This window comes from Dipodomys merriami, unplaced genomic scaffold, assembly GCF_024711535.1.
Source record: "Dipodomys merriami isolate MVZ:Mamm:240054 unplaced genomic scaffold, mDipMer1.0.p SCAF_29, whole genome shotgun sequence".
In the NCBI taxonomy this organism is placed as follows: domain Eukaryota; kingdom Metazoa; phylum Chordata; class Mammalia; order Rodentia; family Heteromyidae; genus Dipodomys; species Dipodomys merriami.
The window spans coordinates 20,254,060-20,272,418 of record NW_027204381.1 but is presented as its reverse complement, the minus strand read 5'-3'; the positions used below and the strand labels follow the sequence as shown (position 1 = coordinate 20,272,418).

The 18,359-nt window shown below is 51.2% G+C and overlaps 3 protein-coding genes across 10 annotated transcripts in view; 1 reads left to right on the top strand and 2 right to left on the bottom strand.

The window, feature by feature from the left end:
* Cbl (Cbl proto-oncogene) overlaps positions 1–1,430 on the bottom strand; it is a 66,930-nt gene extending 65,500 nt beyond the window's left edge. The window contains exon 1 of the mRNA XM_070038665.1: positions 1,159–1,430. Coding sequence (XP_069894766.1) covers positions 1,159–1,350 — 192 coding nt within the window. The 5' untranslated portion in view covers positions 1,351–1,430. The remainder of the gene's footprint in view (positions 1–1,158) is intronic.
* A 5,989-nt stretch (positions 1,431–7,419) lies between these two features.
* Positions 7,420–12,549, top strand: LOC138838793 (dynein regulatory complex protein 12-like). 6 transcript variants are annotated; one of them, XM_070038123.1, is made up of 7 exons: positions 7,420–7,516; positions 7,611–7,849; positions 8,193–8,258; positions 8,970–9,089; positions 9,545–9,637; positions 10,839–10,969; positions 12,383–12,549. In XM_070038123.1, exons 2-7 carry the CDS (start codon positions 7,780–7,782, stop codon positions 12,509–12,511), a joined length of 609 nt encoding a protein of 202 aa, XP_069894224.1. In that variant the 5' UTR covers positions 7,420–7,516; positions 7,611–7,779; the 3' UTR covers positions 12,512–12,549. The 6 variants fall into 6 exon arrangements, with proteins under 6 accessions (XP_069894224.1, XP_069894226.1, XP_069894227.1 ...); XM_070038125.1 differs by having other exon boundaries at positions 8,189–8,258; positions 8,980–9,089; XM_070038124.1 differs by having other exon boundaries at positions 7,444–7,526.
* A 239-nt stretch (positions 12,550–12,788) lies between these two features.
* On the bottom strand, positions 12,789–18,053 carry LOC138839010 (Na(+)/H(+) exchange regulatory cofactor NHE-RF4-like). Of its 3 annotated transcripts, none has more exons than XM_070038662.1 (11): positions 17,995–18,053; positions 17,547–17,577; positions 17,326–17,402; positions 16,851–17,062; positions 15,795–15,984; positions 15,563–15,699; positions 15,147–15,384; positions 14,761–14,957; positions 14,429–14,656; positions 13,631–13,831; positions 12,789–13,396 (listed from the first exon to the last, which is right to left on the bottom strand). In XM_070038662.1, the coding sequence occupies exons 1-11, from the start codon at positions 18,008–18,010 to the stop codon at positions 13,373–13,375; spliced, it is 1,551 nt and encodes a 516-aa protein (XP_069894763.1). In that variant the 5' UTR covers positions 18,011–18,053; the 3' UTR covers positions 12,789–13,372. The 3 variants fall into 3 exon arrangements, with proteins under 3 accessions (XP_069894763.1, XP_069894765.1, XP_069894764.1); XM_070038664.1 differs by having other exon boundaries at positions 15,147–15,351; positions 17,995–18,051; XM_070038663.1 differs by having other exon boundaries at positions 17,547–17,574; positions 17,995–18,031.
* Between the last annotated feature and the right edge of the window lie 306 nt (positions 18,054–18,359).

The following is an 18,359-nucleotide window of genomic DNA, read 5'->3' as shown; positions in this document are numbered from 1 at the left end:
AGTAATAATAGTATTGAATTCTAACAAAAGTGTTTAGACACTTTTTTTTTTTTTTTTGTCTGTTGAGGGGCCTGAACTCTGGGCCTGGGCACTGTCCCTCAGCTCTTCAGCTCAAGGCTAGCGCTCTACCACTTGAGCCACAGTGCCACTTGCTGCTTTTTCTGCTTATGTGGTACTGAGGAATCGAACCCAGGGCCTCATGCATGCAAGGCAAGCACTCTACCACTGAGCCACCTTCCCAGCCTTACACTTTTAAATATTGGGAAAACTGTTATTATTTCATGATATAGACACAGTTACAAGTAAAAAATTCTGCTAAATGACAAACTTAAAGGGCTAAATAAGAAAACAAGTTATTTGTTCACATCTGATTAAAAGAAGGTAATCAAAGAGGTTTATCGAACAAATTTAGATAGGTCCTGACATAATAAATTAGCAACTGGGCCCCTTTATATGTATTTATATAATCAACCAGAGCCCAGCTAAAGGAATGCAGACAGTGGAAGGCAGAATGGGCTGTTGAGCAAGCTTAGCCAAGGCACCTTTCGGAAGAGAATGGTTCTAATCAGCACTGTGGTTTTAATCAGTGCGTTATCTCATCACCGTCCTAGGTTTTGCGGGGTTAATCAAAAACTTGAGCCACAGCTCGGAGGTGCAGAAAAGTTCCCGGCTGGCCCCGGATGAAGCCTCGCTTTCTCTCATCTGGGTGTGACCTCCCGGCGAGCCGGCCGGCGGGATTACCCTCGCCCCCGGCCCTGCGGTCCCCCCCGAGCAGCCTCGCCGCGCGGTCCCCCCGGGCGCCCCCGCCGGGAGAGCAAACGCCCCCTCACCCCCTCCCGGGGCCCAACTCCGTGACCCACATCCCCACACCGGGCCCGGAGCCCCACACTCCGCACCCCCGATTGCACTTCCGCTCGGGTGGCTTCCCAGCCTGCCCTCCCCCAGCCCCCACCCAGCTTTGTCTCTCCCCACGCCCCGCGGGCTGCCGCCTCCCCGCGGCAGCCGACCCCCGCCAGGCCCCCACCCCCGCGCGCCCGCGGCCCCGGCGGCCCCGCGCCCTCCCCCCGCTTCCTCCGCGGCCCGGCCCGGCCCCGCCGCCGCGGCCCTCCGCCCACGCCCACCCCGCGCCCGCCGCCGCCGCCGCCGCGGGGCCCGCACCTTGTCCATGAGCTTCCAGCACTTCTCCACCATCTTCTTGTCCACCGCGCCCGGCGGGTGCGGGCTGAGGTGGTGGTGGTGGTGGTGCGGCTGGAAGGCGTCCTTCATGAGCCCGATCAGGCCGCCCGCGCCCGAGCCGCCCGAGCCGCCGCCGCCCCCGGCGCCGGAGCTCTTCTTCACGTTGCCCGCCATGGCCCGGAGAGGGTCAAGGGCCCAGCGGCCCGGCCGGCTCCGCTCGACCGCGAGCGAGGGGAAGGCGCGGGGAGCGAAGGAGGGGCCTCTCCGGGCAGCTGCGGCCGCCGCCGCCGCCGGCTCCGGGAGCTGAGGGAGGAGCGGCCGCGGGGAGGGGAGGGGGCGGTGCCGGGGACGCGGCGCGCCCCTGCGCGAGCGCGAGCCCCGCGGGGACGCGCGCCGGGGCCTGGCTGCGGTCGGGCGCGTCCTGACGAGGCGGCGACCCCCCGACCGCGCGCGCCCGCAGCTCCCGGAAAGCCGCGGCCCAGCCCGAGCTTCCGCGCCCTCCTCCTCCCCCTACCCGCGGAGGCCAGAAGGGGCGGGGCCACATCTGGGGGCGGGGCCGGCTCAGGGCGGGGCTAGGCAAGCCGGCGCTTGCGCCCTCTGCCGGCGAGGCGGGGAAGGGAAGGGGCGGGGCCCAGCATGGAGTCTGCGCAATGAGCAGAAGCCGGAGCTCCATATTCTTTGTGGGCAACGAGAGTTCGGTATTCCCGGGAGTGGGGTCATCACAACGTTGCCCTTCAGACTAGGGAGCGTCGGAAAGAGAATCACCGTCTTTTTTCCACTTCTGACAACTATGGAAATCGAGGTTGCGGTTATTTGCATCTCGTTGTGGGAAAATGGTGGGAGAACAGGAATTGTGTTTCTCCACCACCTAGAATCTCAAACTCTTCACTAAGACGCAGAAAGTTTAATGCCCTGGATGGTCGGAGCCTGATTTGGCCTGAGGGAGGCTTGAAGGCACACTAAAACTTTAGTCCCGCCTTCCGGATCTTTCATCTCTTGGAAACCAAGCGCTTTTTCTCCTCCTCCACCTCCTCCTTTTTCTTTCTTCTTCTTTTCTCTCTTCCCTTTCTGATCAGCTCCTTTTCTGAGAACTGAAGTTGTACTTCATGCTCAGCGCACTGCACCACAAGTCTGCAGTCCCACACCCGCCCCCAGAGGCCGCGAGCGAGAGCTGGGTTCTCTCCCTGACCCAGCGAACAGACGAGCAGTCTCCAGCGCTCTCCACTTCTCTAATCTAAAAACTCAGTTGGAAGAACTCCAAAAGTAGGAACTTCCTTTGCAAAGAAGGAAGCCACACAGCCTTAATTTGCTAGTTCTAAGCCTCGACTGTGGTAGCAAGATTGAACGCTCAGATGTGTCAATAGGAATGAGTTCCGCCGGCTCAGGGGCTCCTTCCTGACTCTTCCACAAAGCCCTTGACTGATAAGGCATTTGAATTTATCTAGTACTGCTGCAAGAGGGGAAAAATATCTCTGAACTCAAGGACCAACATTCTTTCAGCTAGCTATCTTGGGTTTGCCTATCAATCGCCTTTATCTAAGACTGATTTTTAGAGCCTACATTATCATTTCCTACCAATAGAAAGTCCTTTTATCAGTTTCTACCTAGCTAAAGTTAAAAGGCTCTACCAAAGAAAAATCTAGAGAATCCTTTTGAAATTCTCAAAACTTTTGCAAACCTAGTGCTACCAACCTAGTAGCAGGCCCTCCATTTTTTAAAACCTATGTATCCCTGGCCTCAAACAACAATTTCCTGCTATGGTCTTCCAAGTGCTGGGATTACAGGAGTTGACCACTATACCCAGCTCCAAATAACCAGTTAAAACTAGAAGTGGAAGTATGGCTCAAGTGGTAGAGCATCAGCTGCAGAAAAAAGCTAAGCAAGAACAGAAGGCCCTGAGTTCAAGCCCTAGCACCAGCAAAAAATAAATAAAACAATGAATAACCTCAATCTTGGAAGCTTGTGGGTGAGCTTTCTGCTACCAGACTGATAAACTGGGCTCTGAGGGCTCTCAGCATTCTCAGTGTAAGATTCCAGGAACTACAGAATACCATGTTATAGTTTGGATTTTAAATGTCCTCCAAGAGCTAAGAATGTGGCTTAGTGGTTGAGTGCTTGCCTAGCACGCATGAAGCCCTGGGTTCGATTCTTCAGTACCACATAAACAGAAAGAAAAAAAAAACGGAAGTGATGCTGTGGCTCCAGTGGTAGAGTGCTAACTTTGAACAAAATAAGCTCAAGGATAGTGCCCAGGTCCTGAGTTCAAGCTCCAGGATTGGCAATAAATAAGTAAGTAAATAAATAAATAAATAAATAAATAAATAAATAAATAAATGTCCTCCAAAAGCTCATGTTCTGAAGGTTTGGTTCCCAACTAATTGCACTATTGAGAGATAGTCAAAACTAAGAGATATAGATTCCATATTCAAGCTGTTTGTCTTTTTGAGCTTGGCTTATTTAGAGCAACACGAGACTCTCCACTTCCATCCATTTTCCTTAAAATGGTGTAATTTCCTTCTTGACAGCGAACATGCCATTGTACCACATTTTCGTTATTATTATTAGTTTAGAAATCAGTAATAGTAGTGGTGCTATGGCTCAAAGTGATAGAGCACTAACCTTGAACAAAAAAGCTCAGGGACAGCACCCAGGCTCTGAGTTCAAGCCCCACGATTGACAGGAAAAAAAAGTCATTAATAGTACAAGGAGTGAGCCAGGTGCTAGTGCTTCATACTTGTAATCCTAACTATTCAGGAGGCCAAGATCCGAGGTTTGAGATTCAAAGCCAGCCTGGGTGGGTAGGGAAGTCTGTCAGATTCTTATCTCCAAATAATCACTAGAAAGCTGGAAGTGGAGCTGTGGGCTGTGGCTCAAGTGAAAGAATGCCAGCCCTTGAGGAAAAAAGCTAAGAGACAAGGCTGGGAAGGAGGCTCAGTGGTAGAGTGCTTGCCTTGCATGCATGAGGCCCTGGGTTCCATTCCTCAGCACCACATAAGCAGAAAAAAGCCGCAAGTGGCACTGTGGCTCAAGTGGTAGAGTGCTAGCCTTGAGCTGAAGAGCTGAGGGACAGGGTTCAAACCCCATGATGGACAAAAAAAAAAAAAAAAAAAAAAGCTAAGGGACAGCTCCTGGGTCTTAAGTTTAAACCCTAGTACCAGGAAGAAGAGAGAGAGAGAAAGAGAAGTAGAGATAGAAGAGTTGAGAGAACAATCCTAATCTTCTCTTTGTTCTATAAAATATCCAAACTGGCTGGGAATGTGGCTCAGTGGTAGAGTGCTTGCCTAGCATGCATTGAAGCCCTGGATTTGATTCCTCAGTACCACATGAACAGAAAAGACCAGAAAGTGGCTCTGTGGCTCAAGTGTTAAAGTGCTAGTCTTGAGCAAAAGAAGCTCAGGGACAGTACCCAGGCCTTGAGTTCAAGCCCCAATGATATGATGGAGGAAGAAAAGATGGAATGTAGTATTTGACTTGAATTGTGTAAAATGGATAATGAATGATTTTAAGATATAAATATAACTGTGCTTTCTGTGGATAAGACTTCCCTGGTAACTAACTAGCTATTTTAGCTAGCAACTGTAACTGTAACCCTGTAACTCTGTAACTTTGCTTCTGCTGTTTTTCTGAACAATATGAGCCCTAATCCAGCAGAACCATCCCCACCCTTTGTTTTATTCCCCTGCTTCCCTGCAAGGTGAGAGCAAAACCTTGGTGGGAAATTTAAACTTAAGATGTGAATTTCTTGTAACAACCATTGGCTAAAATCAACACCCAACCTCACCCTTTCCCTGCCCTAGCCAAAAATGCTGAGAAGCCGATGTGGGCTGGCACTCAGGGCTGTTTCCTGGGATCCCCACTCCAGGTGCAGTCCTGGCACATCAACACTTTTTGCTCAATAAAATCTTTTACATTTTCATTGCAGACTGAGTGGTCTCATTGCACGACCCCACTACACCAGGACTGGCAAAAAAAAAAGTCCAAACTGTCACAGAAGTACCCCCAATGCACATGTGTTGGTCTATGCCTGAATCTCCCTGCTCCAGAGACAAGACTTTACACTCCAAGATCTTGTGTCTATTTTTGCAGATCTGCCGTGGACAGCAGGCAATTAACCAAAAGTATAAAGGAGGACAGGGTTAGAGAGAAATATGAAAGCAGGAGTCTGTAAGTTCTTTAATCCACCAAAAAGAAAAACCTTGATGTTCCAGCTCTTTTCATTCTAATCAGTATGGGGCCCGGAGATCTGGGTGGCCGACAGATTGCACATCTCCAGGATAGCCTCTGGCTACAGGGAGGCTGGGGGCTGCCTACAAAGAGCAAGCTGCCACATATATATTGCCCCCAACTTATTTTTCAAACCATATGTGAACCTAGCTAGATTCTAGGATGCATCCTCAAAAGGGCAAAGTGGTTCCAACACTGTGCAAAAATATTAAAAAGAAATTTGCAACTTGTGGGTAAAGATGGGAGGGACAAACTGGGAGAGAGCAAGGGAAGGGGTGACATTGTCCAAGAAGAAATTTACTCTTTACCTGATTTATGTAACTGTAACCGTTCTGTACATCATCTTTATAATATCAATTTTTAAAAATAAATAAAAAAGGAACAGTTGAAGCTCAAGAGGTCAAGCTCTCTCCACTAGAGGGAGCCCCAACCAACTTTATGGTTACAGGAAGCTTCAATGTAGTTTCTCAACACCTGTCTGCTGATAAACTACTTAAAGATACTGGAGGGGAGGGGGGGTAGGTAAGAGGCAATACAGTAGATCACTGTGTGAGACAAAAAAAAAAAGTGTCTTGTGAATGCTCAACTAAACAGACTTTCCGAAGTTACTAAATCAAAGATAAGCAGACCAGGAAAGAAGCTGAATGCAGTTAAATTGCCACCCAAGTTCATGTATCCAGAGAGAACTAGAATTCCCAACTTTCTCCAACTGGTGCTCTTTTAATTTCAGCACCCCGGAGCCCACGGGGCCACCTCATATCTGTTCTCATTTCTCTGAAGCGTGAAACTTTCTTTTCTTTTTGGGTTAGTACAGGGGCTTGAACTCAGGGCCTCACACTCTTGCTTAGCTTTTTCACTCAAGCCAGACATCCACTTTCTGCTTTTTATTGGTTAATTGGAGAGCTAAAAGTCTCATGGAGTTTTGTGCTTGGGCTGGCTTCCTCAGATCTCAGCTTCGTGAATAGCTAGGATTTTAGTCATGAGCTACCAGTGCCCAACAAAACACAAAACTTTCTTGGCTAGTTGCTCCAATATTTGTTCCCTTGTTCACTATAGAATATCTTTCTGAAGTTCTTTTTTAAAGTCTAATGTCATTTTGCCAGCAACTCCTCAAGATGCCCACGATGCCTACTTTTCCTCCATACCAGCAAGAGGAGCAAGCTGCCTCATATATGTTGATAACAGAATTATCTAAGTCTCCAAATGACAGGCAGTGTCTATCTAGAAGTGAGCCATAGCTAACCAGCTCCAAGCCCTTTCTCTTTGCGGGGGACAAGGGTGGAAAGGGTACTTCAAGACCTATGGGGGGCTGGGAAGGTGGCTCAGTGGTAGAGTGCTTGCCTTGCAATGCATGAGGCCCTGGGTTCGATTCCCCAGCACCACATAAGCAAAAAGAAAAAAGCCGGAAGTGGCGCTGTGGCTCAAGTGGTAGAGCGCTAGCCTTGAGCTGAAGAGCTGAGGGACAGCACCCAGGCCCAGAGTTCAGGCCCCACAACCGGATAAAAAAAAAAAAAAAAAAAAAAAAAGACCTATGGATTTTTTTTTTGTTTTTACACTTTTATTTTTTTTTAATTTTTTTATTGTAAAGATACTATACAGAGGGTTACAGTTACATGAGTGAGGTAATGAGTACACTTCCTCTTGAACATTGTTACCCCCTCCATTGTTTTCCCCCTACCATCCCCTCCCTCCCTCCCTTCCCCAAGGTTCTTTTTTTTTTTTTTTTTTTGATTGTGATTAAGTGATTACTTAATTTCCGGTAATTCACAGTATTTTGGAATAATGATGCTCGTTTAAAGTCACAAGTTCATTCTAGCTTTCCTGGAGCAAATTGAAGACCTATGGATTTTAAGCATTGTGAGCTGATTTAGTCTGTGCCACCATCCTATAAACATGGTGTTTGCCAGTTGCCTGGACAACAGATAGCTTCTAGAAACCCAACAGTCTGAGCCCTGCCCTCCTCCCCTGGAGGAGGGGGCCAAGTTTGCCATCCTTGATTGGCTACCAGAACCTAGGCTCCTCCTCGGGCTTTATCTGTGTGGGCTTCTGTCTGTCTGTCTGTGTGTATGGGTCTCCACAGGGAGAACACACACAGGCAAGAGAGGGGGTCTTGCAGGTAGGAAGAGGTAGGGTAGGGAAGATGGGGAGAGAGAGAAAGCAAGCCATTTATTTTCTCTAAAAGAGGACCAAGAACATTGATTTCTCCACAGAAAGCTGGTGATCAGAAGATCAGGAACTGAAACTTCTGGAAAGTGTGGGACAGACTTGCAGAGGAAAATTCTGATTCTGCTTCTCCTGAGATTCCTACTTCCATCTAAGGGGTCATCTTTGGGTTTAGACTTACCCACAAGATCCTCCCTCTCCTAGGAAAGCAAGGACATGCCACCTAAGATGAAAGAAAAAGGGAGGAAAGCTGCGGCACAAAAGAAGAAAAAGAACTCAGGTGCTGGTGAGTCGCTAGGTTGTTTTTTTTTGTTTTGTTTTTGTTTTGTGGGTTAGGGGTAACCCCAGCTTCTTCACGTCCTGGAGGAGAGGCCAGGCAGAGGTCCTCAGATAGAATTCACTTAAGCTTTGTGAGCTGATTTCGCCAGTTTCCCGTGCCTGTAAACTCTGTTTCCCAGGTGTCTGCGCAACAGGTACACTCCAGAAACCCAACATTCCTGTCTCAGTCCTACCTTCTCCCCCGACCCTCCCCAAACAAGCCCACTAGAGGGAGCCCCAACCAACTCTTTGCTTCAGGGACCAAGGCTGAGATCATGATAAACTAAGGCTTTGCCACCTTGCCAAGGCAGATGTGGAGACCGAAGCCAAGCACAGGCTGATGCTGCTGGAGAAGGAGCTACTTCGAGACCAGCTGGGTGAGAAGCATGAAGGGTGTGGGGGTAGAGAGGTTTTGCAGGGACATTTCTCCTTCCCTCCTTCCTTCCCTTCTTCTTTCCTTCCCCCCCCCCCTTCCATTCTTTCTGGTACTGGGGCTTAAACCCAAGCCTAGGCACTATCCCTGAACTTTTCACTCAAGGCTAATACACTACCACTTGAGCCACAGCACCACTTCTGGCTTTGTGGTGGCTAATTGGATAAAAGAGTCACATACTTTCCTGCCTGAGCTGGCTTCAAATGGTACTCCTCAGATCTCAGCCTCCTGAGTAGTTAGGATTACAGGGGTGAGCCACCAGCATCTGGCCTGCATGAGACATAGCTGTATCCTTGGGGGCTTGAAAGCTTGGAGCTACAGTTTAAGGTTAAGCCAAATCCAAACTGTCTCTTCCTTCTGGGAGGAGGGCTGGGAAAACTGGGGCAGCTATTTTCCCCTCTGATACTGGGGATCAAATCTAGGGTCTCACACATGGTGGGAAGCCTTGGAGCACTGAGCTATACCCATAGCCCAGGCAAACTTCATAGTGCCAAAGGGCCCCAGAGATTCTAGAGAGAAAGTGACCACTAATAAAGTAAGAGTTGGACATCCTTTGGCTAGGTTTCCAGAGGTAGGCAAGAGTTACCAAGCCCATAGGGACTGATACTGGGGGACCCCCAGTCAGTTCTGGGCACAGCTCTTCTATTACCCACAGCTCTCCGAAGGGATGAGGCCCGCCGAGCCAAGGCTGCCAAAGACCTGATGAAGCAGAGGTTGCAAGGATTGGAGGTTGAACTAGAAAGGGCTCAGAGCGAAACGAAGGCCATATATGCAGGTAGGTGGTTGGCTAAACAAGTGGGCAGACACAGGTCCGGAAGAGAACAAGCAAGACAGCCAAAGGATGCGGGCAAGGGAAAAGAGGAAGATTCTAACTGCCAGGCCTAGCTCAGGCTTGAATAGGCGTATCTCCCAGGCAGGGTCTTCCAGATTGTGTAATACTGTATGCCTAATGTTTTGTACAATACAAAAGGAAGCCAGAGCTACTGTTCATTGCCTGGGGGTGAGTGGAGCAAAGGGCCAGAATACCCATCCCAAGTAGCATGAGGAGAGGGTCTACTTACATCCCTTCCCCAAGTTCTTAGGGTCTCCCGGCTTCTTAACATCACAAGAAAGTCCTCGTGCTCCTGTCCCTCTGGACCAAACAAAGTCTTCCCCAGGTGACACTTCATTTGCTCTCTCTATGCCTTTATTTCAACCTGGGTTTCTGGCCGCCACCCCTCCCTGTGTCAGAGATGAGCCGCCAGCAACAAGCCCTGCAGGAGAAGATGGCGGCCCACAGCAAGCAGCTGGAGGAGCGGGCTAGGGGCCTTCAGGAGCAGCTAGGTAGCCCTCCCTCCATACCCGTCCCCTTTCTCTCCAAGAGTCAATGACATCCTCCAGCGTGAAGAGGAGGACTTAGAAGATCCTTTTCTAGAAGGCTGAAATCTATTGGTGGAGTTTGAATTTGGATCCCTTTACACCTGATTCTCCTCTGAGCAGAGGATACAGGATGGCAAGAATCTCTGAGGGAACTGGGAAGGTGGCTTAGTGGTAGAGCGCCTGCCTTGCATGCATGAAGCCCTGGGTTCGATTCCTCAGTACCACACAAACAGAAAAAGCCAGAACTGGCACTGTGGCTCAAGTGGTAGGGTGCTAGACTTGAACAAAAAGCTCAGGGACAAGCCGGGCGCTGGTGGCTCACGCCTGTAATCCTAGCTACTCAGGAGGCTGAGATCTGAGGATCGCGGTTCAAAGCCAGCCCGGGCAGGAGAGACGACCGTGAGACTCCTATCTCCAATAAACCACCAGAAAACCGGAAGTGGCGCTGTAGCTCAAGTGGTAGAGCGCTCGCCTTGAGCAGAAGAGCTGAAGGACAATGCCCAGGCCCAGAGTTCAAGCCCCATGGCCGACCAAAAAAAAAAAAAAAAAAAAAAAGCTCAGGGACAGTGCCCAGGTCCCAACTTCAAGTCCCAGGACTGGAAAAATTAAAAAAAAAAGAACCTCTGAGACATAGGTACAAAAAGTCATTTTCTTGCTCTGTTTTCCCTTTTGTTTGGTCTCTCCAAGTTTTTGGTACTTAGTTCCCTCCCTACACTGCTTTGTTTCTCTCCTAAGCAGAACATACTGCCTCTTAGTTTAGCTGACTTTCACTAGGAAACTAAAGGGAAATAAAAAGGCAAGCCAGGTCCCCTAGCGCTTGAACTCAGGGCTTACACTGTCCCTTAGCTTTTTTGCTCAAGGCTAGCACTCTATCACTTGAGTCACAGCTCCACTTCCAGCTTTTTGGGGGTGGTTTGTTGGAGATAAGAGTCTCCCAGGCTTTCCTGCCTAGGTTGGTTTTGAACTGCTATCTTTAGATCTCAGCCTTCTAAGTAGTTAGGATTACTGGCCTGGCCCGTCTGAGGCTCTTTACAGAATCAACAAGAAAGTCAATGACCCTGCGAAGGTCTGTAATGATCCCACACAGGGTGCCCCTGGAAACTGTTCAGGGCATAGCATAGTATCCTCATCCTGTCCTTTCCAACCTTTTTGCCCTTTTCCCCAGAGATATGCCAGAAAAAGGCGAAGGCTGCAAGGGAAGAGGCTGAGCAAGCACTTGGAGAGAGAGACCAGATCCTGGCTCAGCTTCAGGCTCATGTGACAGACATGGAAGCCAAGTATGAAGAAATCTTACATGTAAGCACCACCCTCTGGTGGCCAGACACTCACCAGCCAGTGTTCCTCCATGCCCACACCCCCAGCCAGCGTCATGGCTGACAATCCTGAGTGGATTGACTGCTCTATCCTGAGGGCAGCCAGAGAAGATACAACTGTAGTTTAAGAAAACACTGGCAGGGCTGGGAAGGTGGCTCAGTGGTAGAGTGCTTGCCTTGCATGCATGAGGCCCTGGGTTCGATTCCTCGGTACCACATAAGCAGAAAAAGCTGCAAGTGGTGCTGTGGCTCAAGTGGTAGAGCACTAGCCTTGAACTGAAGAACGGAGGGACAGCACCCACAACCAACAACAACAACAAAAAATACTGACAGATGGCTGGAAATGTGGCTTAGTGACAGAGTGCTTGCCTAGCATTCATGAGGGCCTGGGTTCAATTCCTCAGGACCACATAAACAAAAAAGTCAGAAGTAGCTTTGTGGCCCAAGTGGTAGAGTGCTAGCCTTGGGCAAAAGATGCTCCAGGCCAGTGCCTAGGCCCTGAGTTCAAGGCCCAGGACTGGCAAAAACAAAACAAAACACTCACAGAGGTAGCCATGCCTCTAATCCTAGTATTCAGGAGACACAAGCAGGAAGACAAAAGTTCACAGCTGCTCAGTGCTGGTGGCTCATACCTGTAATCCTAGCTACCCAGGAGACTGAGAGCTGAGGATCACAGTTCAAAGCCAGCTCAGGCAGGAAAGGCCATGAGACTCTTTAATTAACCACTGGAGCTATGGCTCAAAGTGATGTAGCACTAGCCTTGAGCAAAAAGAGCTCAGGGACAGTGCTTGGGTCCTGAGTTCAAACCCTATGACTGACAACACACACACACACACACACACACACACACACACACACACACACACACACACACAGAGTTTACAGCCATCCTTAGATACATAGTGAGTTCAAGGCCACACATTGAGACCTACAAATAAATAAAATAAAAAATAAAATAAAACAAGGGCTGAAGATATAGGTCAGTGGTAGAGTACTTGCCTACCTAGTATTGATCCTCAGCACAGGAAGGAAGGAAAGAAGGAATGATGGAAGGAAGGAAGGAAGGAACGAACGAATGAAGGAAGGAAGGCAGGCAGGCAGAAAGGAAAGAAGGAAGGAAAGGGAAGGAGGAAGGGAAAGAGGGAGGGAGGGAGAGAGGGAGGGAGGAAAGAAGCTAATGGCAGTTGGCTACCATGATGCATGCCTCTGTAATTTCAGTACGTGGCAAGATCCAGTGAGTTAACTATATAGCAAGACCCTACTGGAAGGAAGGAAGGAATGGAGTGTGGGAGGGAAAGAGAGGGCACAGCCACTGGACAAGGAAAGCTTACTAAGCAGCCTGGGGCAGCCCTCACCCCTGGCCTCTCTTCCGGGAGCTGAAGCTTGGTGTCTGCAGGGCAGCCTGGACCAGCTCTTGGCCAAGATGAGAGCTGTGAAGCCACAGTGGGATGGAGACATTCTTAGACTCCATGCCAGGCACAAGGAGCAGCTGCATCAGTTTGGACTCAACCCTCTGGATATTTGAGACTGTCTCTCATCTCTGAGGCCCAGCAATAAAGTGTCCTTATGGCGAACTCAGCAACACTGTGAGCTATGACCTTTAACAGAGAAGCGTAGCCCTTGTAGGCACACACATCTCAATTCCTGATTGACCCATTATCCTGGAGACCGAATGACAGGAAAGAAATATAACAAGGTCTCAACCATTCTTTTATGGAATCTAGGTCCCACCTGTTGAGCCTGGGGCCCCGGGAACTTCTCCAGCCACCTCTGCTTATTCACTACCAACACAAACACAGACAGCCAAGTAAAAGGCTATTTTATTTTGGTATGTTTTCTGCAGTTCTGGGGATAGAACTCAGGGCCTTGTATGTGCTACGTAAGCACTCTACCATGGAGCTACATCCCCAGCCTTGGAAAAGGCTATGTTTTCTAACAGGATTCAACCAACAGTGACCAGGCACCTGCCTCCACAATCCTAAGGTGTCCACAGAAGCAGGACAGAGGTGGTCTTCAAATTTTTCAGCAATAGCATGCTGGAGTCATATCTAGAGCAAGTTCCAGAAGGCTTCAATCCCAGGCAGTCCCCCAAGGCTTTCCTTTCTCATGAAGAACTTCTTCCTTGAGGTGCGGCTCTCCAAAGCTCCACACACACTAAGCACTGGGACCTCAGACTCTCCACTAGGCCACCTGAAATCTCTGAGCATGCTCTCGGCTGGGAAGTAGGCCCATGAAGTGAGGGACCCTGGGGCAATCGTGGGTTTGTCCCATGAGTGGTGGTGTTCGTATCTCTCAAAGTGGTATCTTGTGAGATGATCCCTAGTGTCTCAGGCTGCAGCCTGAAGACAGGAAAGCCATTCAGTAGATCTGTGCCAAGCAGAACGGTTTATAGACTGGTGGGAGCCCAGTCCTACACAGAGAGAAGAGGAAGAAGGTCATTCTATGACCAGAAGAGTTCCTTCGCCCTAATCCATGATGTCCAGGACTGGGACATGCTCCGCAGTTCCTTCTGTCTCCATCCTCGATGATTTGACGTCCCCACTGGCATATCCCACATTGTCTCCCCCCCCCCCCCCAGCAACTCCATCCTTTCTGCCCTTCTCTGGCTGCTCCCCCCCGCAAACAATTGTCTCTTCCTCCTCACCTCTCCAGACCCTGGGGAAATCCAGGCTTCTAAGCTCTGCTGAGTCCTGGCTGCCAGCGTCAGGCAGAGGGGTGGCTCGGCCTCAGACAGCTGCTGCAGCCTTTCTGGGCCGTTGTCTCCGCCCACAGCACACCCATTCACTTCCAGAACCACATCTCCTGTTTCTAGCCCTGCTCTGGCAGCTGAGCCTCCTGGGGTCACCTGGTGGTATTAGAATATGAAACACCATAGAAATATTCTTGGGTGCTGGGCACCAGTGGCTCACGCCTATAATCCTAGCTACTCAGGAGGCTGAGATCTGAGGATCATGGTTCAAAGGCCATGAGACTCTTATCTCCAATAAATCACCAGAAAACTGGAAATGGTGCTGTGGCTCAAGTGGTAGAGCACGGGCCTTGAGCTGAAGAGCTGCGGGACAGCACCCAGGCCCAGAGTTCAAGAATTCCTGGGTGTCCTAAGACTCTGGAAGGGAGGTAGAGGAAGGCTGAACAGTAGGCAAATGATGGAAAGATTCTAACGCAGCCAGGCACTGGTGGCTCACACCTGTAATCCTAGCTACTTGAGAAGCTAAGGTCTGAGGATCATGGGATTCCAAGCCAGCTAGGGCATAACAGTCTATGAGACTTTTATCGTCAATTAACTACCCAAAAAAGCCAAAAGTGGAGGTGTGGCTCAAGTAGTAGAGCATTAGCATTTAGCACAACAGCTCATGGACAAAACTCAGGCCCTGAGTTCAAACTTCAGGACTGGCACTAAGAAAAACAAGGAAAGACTCCAAGGTTATGGGGCATTGGTCACCTGAGAGACAAACAGACAAAGTCCACTGGCCACACCGCTGAGTCGGAAGCCGTAGCCACCACCAGGCCCAGGGTATAGGAAACACTGGCGGGACCCAGCAGGGCAGGGAGTCAAGGCTGTGTCTTCCACTGGTAGGTCCTCAGTCTCAATCAGAGATGTTGAGTGAGGATCCCGGGAGGAGGCAGCAGTGTCCTTGTTCTCCAAGAAGAGGAGAGGTGACAGGCGAACCTGGCGGGGCAGAGGGAGCTCACCTGTGGCATCTGAGCTGTGAGCCATTCCTGCCCTCCCAACCCCACCCCACCCCCCCAAGCCCCGGCCCTCCCTGCACTCACCATGTTAAAGAAGCGGTCAGCCTCAGGGTCGAGGACAATGAGGGACACGTAAGTGCCCTGTGCTCGGATTCTGCACACTGTTTCCTCATGGCTCAGCCCCTCCACGCTCTCCCCAGCCACGGCCACCAGCCGGTCCCCGTCCTGCATCCCAGCCTTCTCAGCCGGAAGTCCCGGGTCCACCTCCCACAGGAAGTGTCCTACCACACAGACAACCTCCCTGCTGCTCCCCAGCTTGCACTGAGCAGTGCACCCCCCATCGCCCTGTACCCACCGGGGGACGGTGCCCAGCATAGACAAGAAGGGGAACCCCGCGGGTGGAGCTCAGATTGGGGGCACTACACACTCGTGGGCCCACCCGAAAGCCCACCTTCCCCACTCCCACTCACCAAGGCGGCCATCGGGACCCTTCTCCTCCCGGAGCAGGAACCCGAAGCCCTGGGGCCCCTTCTCCAGGTGCAGACAGCGGGGCGTGGCGGGCAGTGCCCAGCCCTCTGCCAGCGGGGCGGCGAGGGGCATTCCCAGCTGGCGACACTGTTCTTCTACTTCTGGCCCTGCCACCAGCAGGGTCACCTGCTCTCCACTCTGCCAAAGCTGTGAGGACCCAGCAGAGGCAGGAACATCCACCTGAGTGGGGAGGAAGAAGGGGGTACCTCCTCCCAGCGCCCCCTCCCAGGCACAGGAACGAGGGGCTAAGGGAGGGCCAAGCACAAACTGATGGTTTGTACCGACCAGCAGGTCAGGAGGTTGGGTGCGTGGAGCCTTGCCCCGGGCGGGTGGCAAGTGGGGGAATGGGCAGCCATACCTTCCTGCTGAGTTGGTTATAGGTGAACTTGTCCACACTGACCCCGTTCACTTCTAGCAACCGAGCCCCTGTGGGTACTCCTGCCCGCTCGGCTGCTCCTCCGGCACTGAGTGCCAGCCAGAATGGGCCTTGAGTTCCTGAAAAAGAAGACAGAAAAATCACAAAAATAAGTTCCAACTGGCTGCCTGCCTGGAACAGGGGCCGCGACCCCCTGGGCCGCATCCCGCCTCACCTTGGATGACACTAAGGCCAAAGCCGCCCTCGTCCCTCACTACGTGGCACAGCCGGGGCCGGACCCCCAGGCCTAGCAGAGGACAGAGGCGGGCATCGCTCTCTTGCTGAGCTCGGACCACCTCATACACGTGCTGCGCCAAGACCGTGAGCAGCACCCGGGGACCGCTGGCCCGGATGTGGCGTACTACCTGAAAAGAGGGCAGGTGGGAATGGAGAAGGCTGGTCGCCAACTCCCCGGACCCACCTGGAGCCTGTGTGTGACACCCCAGGAACTAGTTCTCCAGATGCCTTCACCGACCTTTCCTACCGACATCCCTCACCCTCAAATCCTAGAGGGTGGGCAAGTGACTCTTGGGTCTTGAACTACAGTACCCAATGGGGTGAGGTCCAGCCTCCTTGTGTGTATATGTCTCTGTGTGTGTATGTGCGTGCATGTGCATATGTGTGTATGCATGTGTGCCTGTGTGCGTGTGTGCATGTGCATGTGTGTGCATGTGCATGTGTGCATGTGTGTATGCATGTGTGCGTGTGCATTGTACATGTGTGTGTGTGTGTGTGTGTGTGTGTGTGTGTGCACGTGCTGGTACTTGGGCTTGACTCAGGGCCTTGTACTCTCACTTGTCTTTTTCTGCTCAAGGTTGTCACTCTAATATTTGAGCCACACCTCCATTTTCAGCTTTTTTTTTGTCGGTCGTGGGGCCTAAACTCTGGTCCTGGGTGCTGTTCCTCAACTCTTCAGCTCAAGGCTAGTGCTCTACCACTTAAGTCACAGTGCCACTTGCAGCTTTTTCTGCTTATGTGGTGCTGAGGAATCGAACCCAGGGCCTCATGCATGCAAGGCAAGCACTCTACCACTGAGCCACCTTCCCAGCTCCACTTTCAGCTAGTTAATTGGATATAAAAGTCTTGCAGACTTTCCTGCCTGGGCTGGCTTGTGACCCACGATCCTCAGATCCCAGCCTCCTGAGTGGATAGGATCGCAGCCCCAGTGTCCAGCCTCCCTTCTACAGGGCTCCGACTACTCCCCACTCTAAGCAGCTGCACTTGGCCTTACCACTATGTGGTCTTCACGGTCCACAACGTTGCTGTTCACTGCCAGGATCCGGTCTCCTACTCGGAGACCCTGTTTCTGGGCCGAGGACCCAGGCTCTACCCTGCATACCACATGTCCAGCTCTGCCCAGCTGATGCTGCAGGTGGAAACCAAAACTCTTGCCGTCTTCCTTGCTCAGCAGACAGAAGCGAGGCTGTTTCGGGTTCCAGGGATCTGAAAGAGAGAGGAGACACAACCCCAGTACAAGGAAGGCCCTGGGCTTCTACCCAGCCAGATATTGCGCATTGTGGCTACACACTTCAAGGGCAGAATGACAGGGACAGAGTGAGTGCCCCCCAGACCCCCCCCCCCGCATCTCCATACAGTAACTGCGATCCGAGGGAGGCAGTGAGTGGTTACCAAGGAAACGGGAGGCTGTGTGGACCTGTGGTGTCTCCAGGGAAAAGCAATGGTTGCCAGGGGGGCGAGGAGGTTACCAGAGCTGTCCTGGTGGTCTTCGGCCAGGGAGAGGACAGGATTATCAATGCCCAGCTTGGGGTTAAACTTAAACTTCCTGCAGGGGAGCAGGGGAAGCTGGAGGGAGAAGCTAGCCGCTGGACTTGGGCCCCAGGGTCTATTTTAGGGAATTACAGCTGAAAAGCTTCCCCACCTTCCAGATTCTTCTCCTCCTCTTGCCCCCCACCCTCATGCCACTTACTGAGTGAATGAAGCCATGTCCCGAAGACCTACTGGATAAAGAAGTGGGTGAGAGGAGAGGCACCTTCTTCCCTGGGACACAGCTTCCATGATTATAACTGGACGGACTCAGGGGAAGCCCCCCATTCAGGCCTGGCCCTCTCCACTCTGTTCTAAAAGGGCTTTCCCCTCTCTCTACCATCTCACACACAAGGATTTTGTGTGTGCTCTTCTCCCCTGCCCTTCCTCCCCACTTCTCCAGGTCTGTGGCCCATAAATCTATCAACAGGGTGTGGACCAGGAAGGCAGACAGATCAGTTCACTTCATTCCTCTGAACTTCTATTTGTCTCAGGACGCCAAGACCCAACTTCAACTGTGCCTCAAGTCTCAAAGCCTCCAAAACGCCCCCCACCCCCACCCCAACTGCCCCCAAGGTCCCCTCTAAAGAAGGTATCTCCCAGCTTCCTACCTGTAGCTGCCTCCATACTTGGATCTGTGATCGAGTGTTCAGAGTAGGGCCAAGGTCCATTTCAACCAGTTGACCCTCCCACCTACCCTCTCCCAAGTCCCACCCCCTTGAAGACCTTCAAGGAAGCGATCGGGTAATGGTTAACATCAGTAAATCTTATCCACTGGGAAGTGAATTCCTTCAGTCCTCATTCCTGCGCTAACTTTCTCCTGAGATCCTGGAGCAGGCCCAGTTGCTCCTCTGCACAGGCAAGGCAGATTGTGAACTCAGTACCCAGCTGTCACTTTCTTTTCTTTCTTTCTTTCTTTCTTTCTTTCTTTTTTTTTTTTTTTTTTTTTTTTGCCAGTTGTGGGGCCTGAATCTGG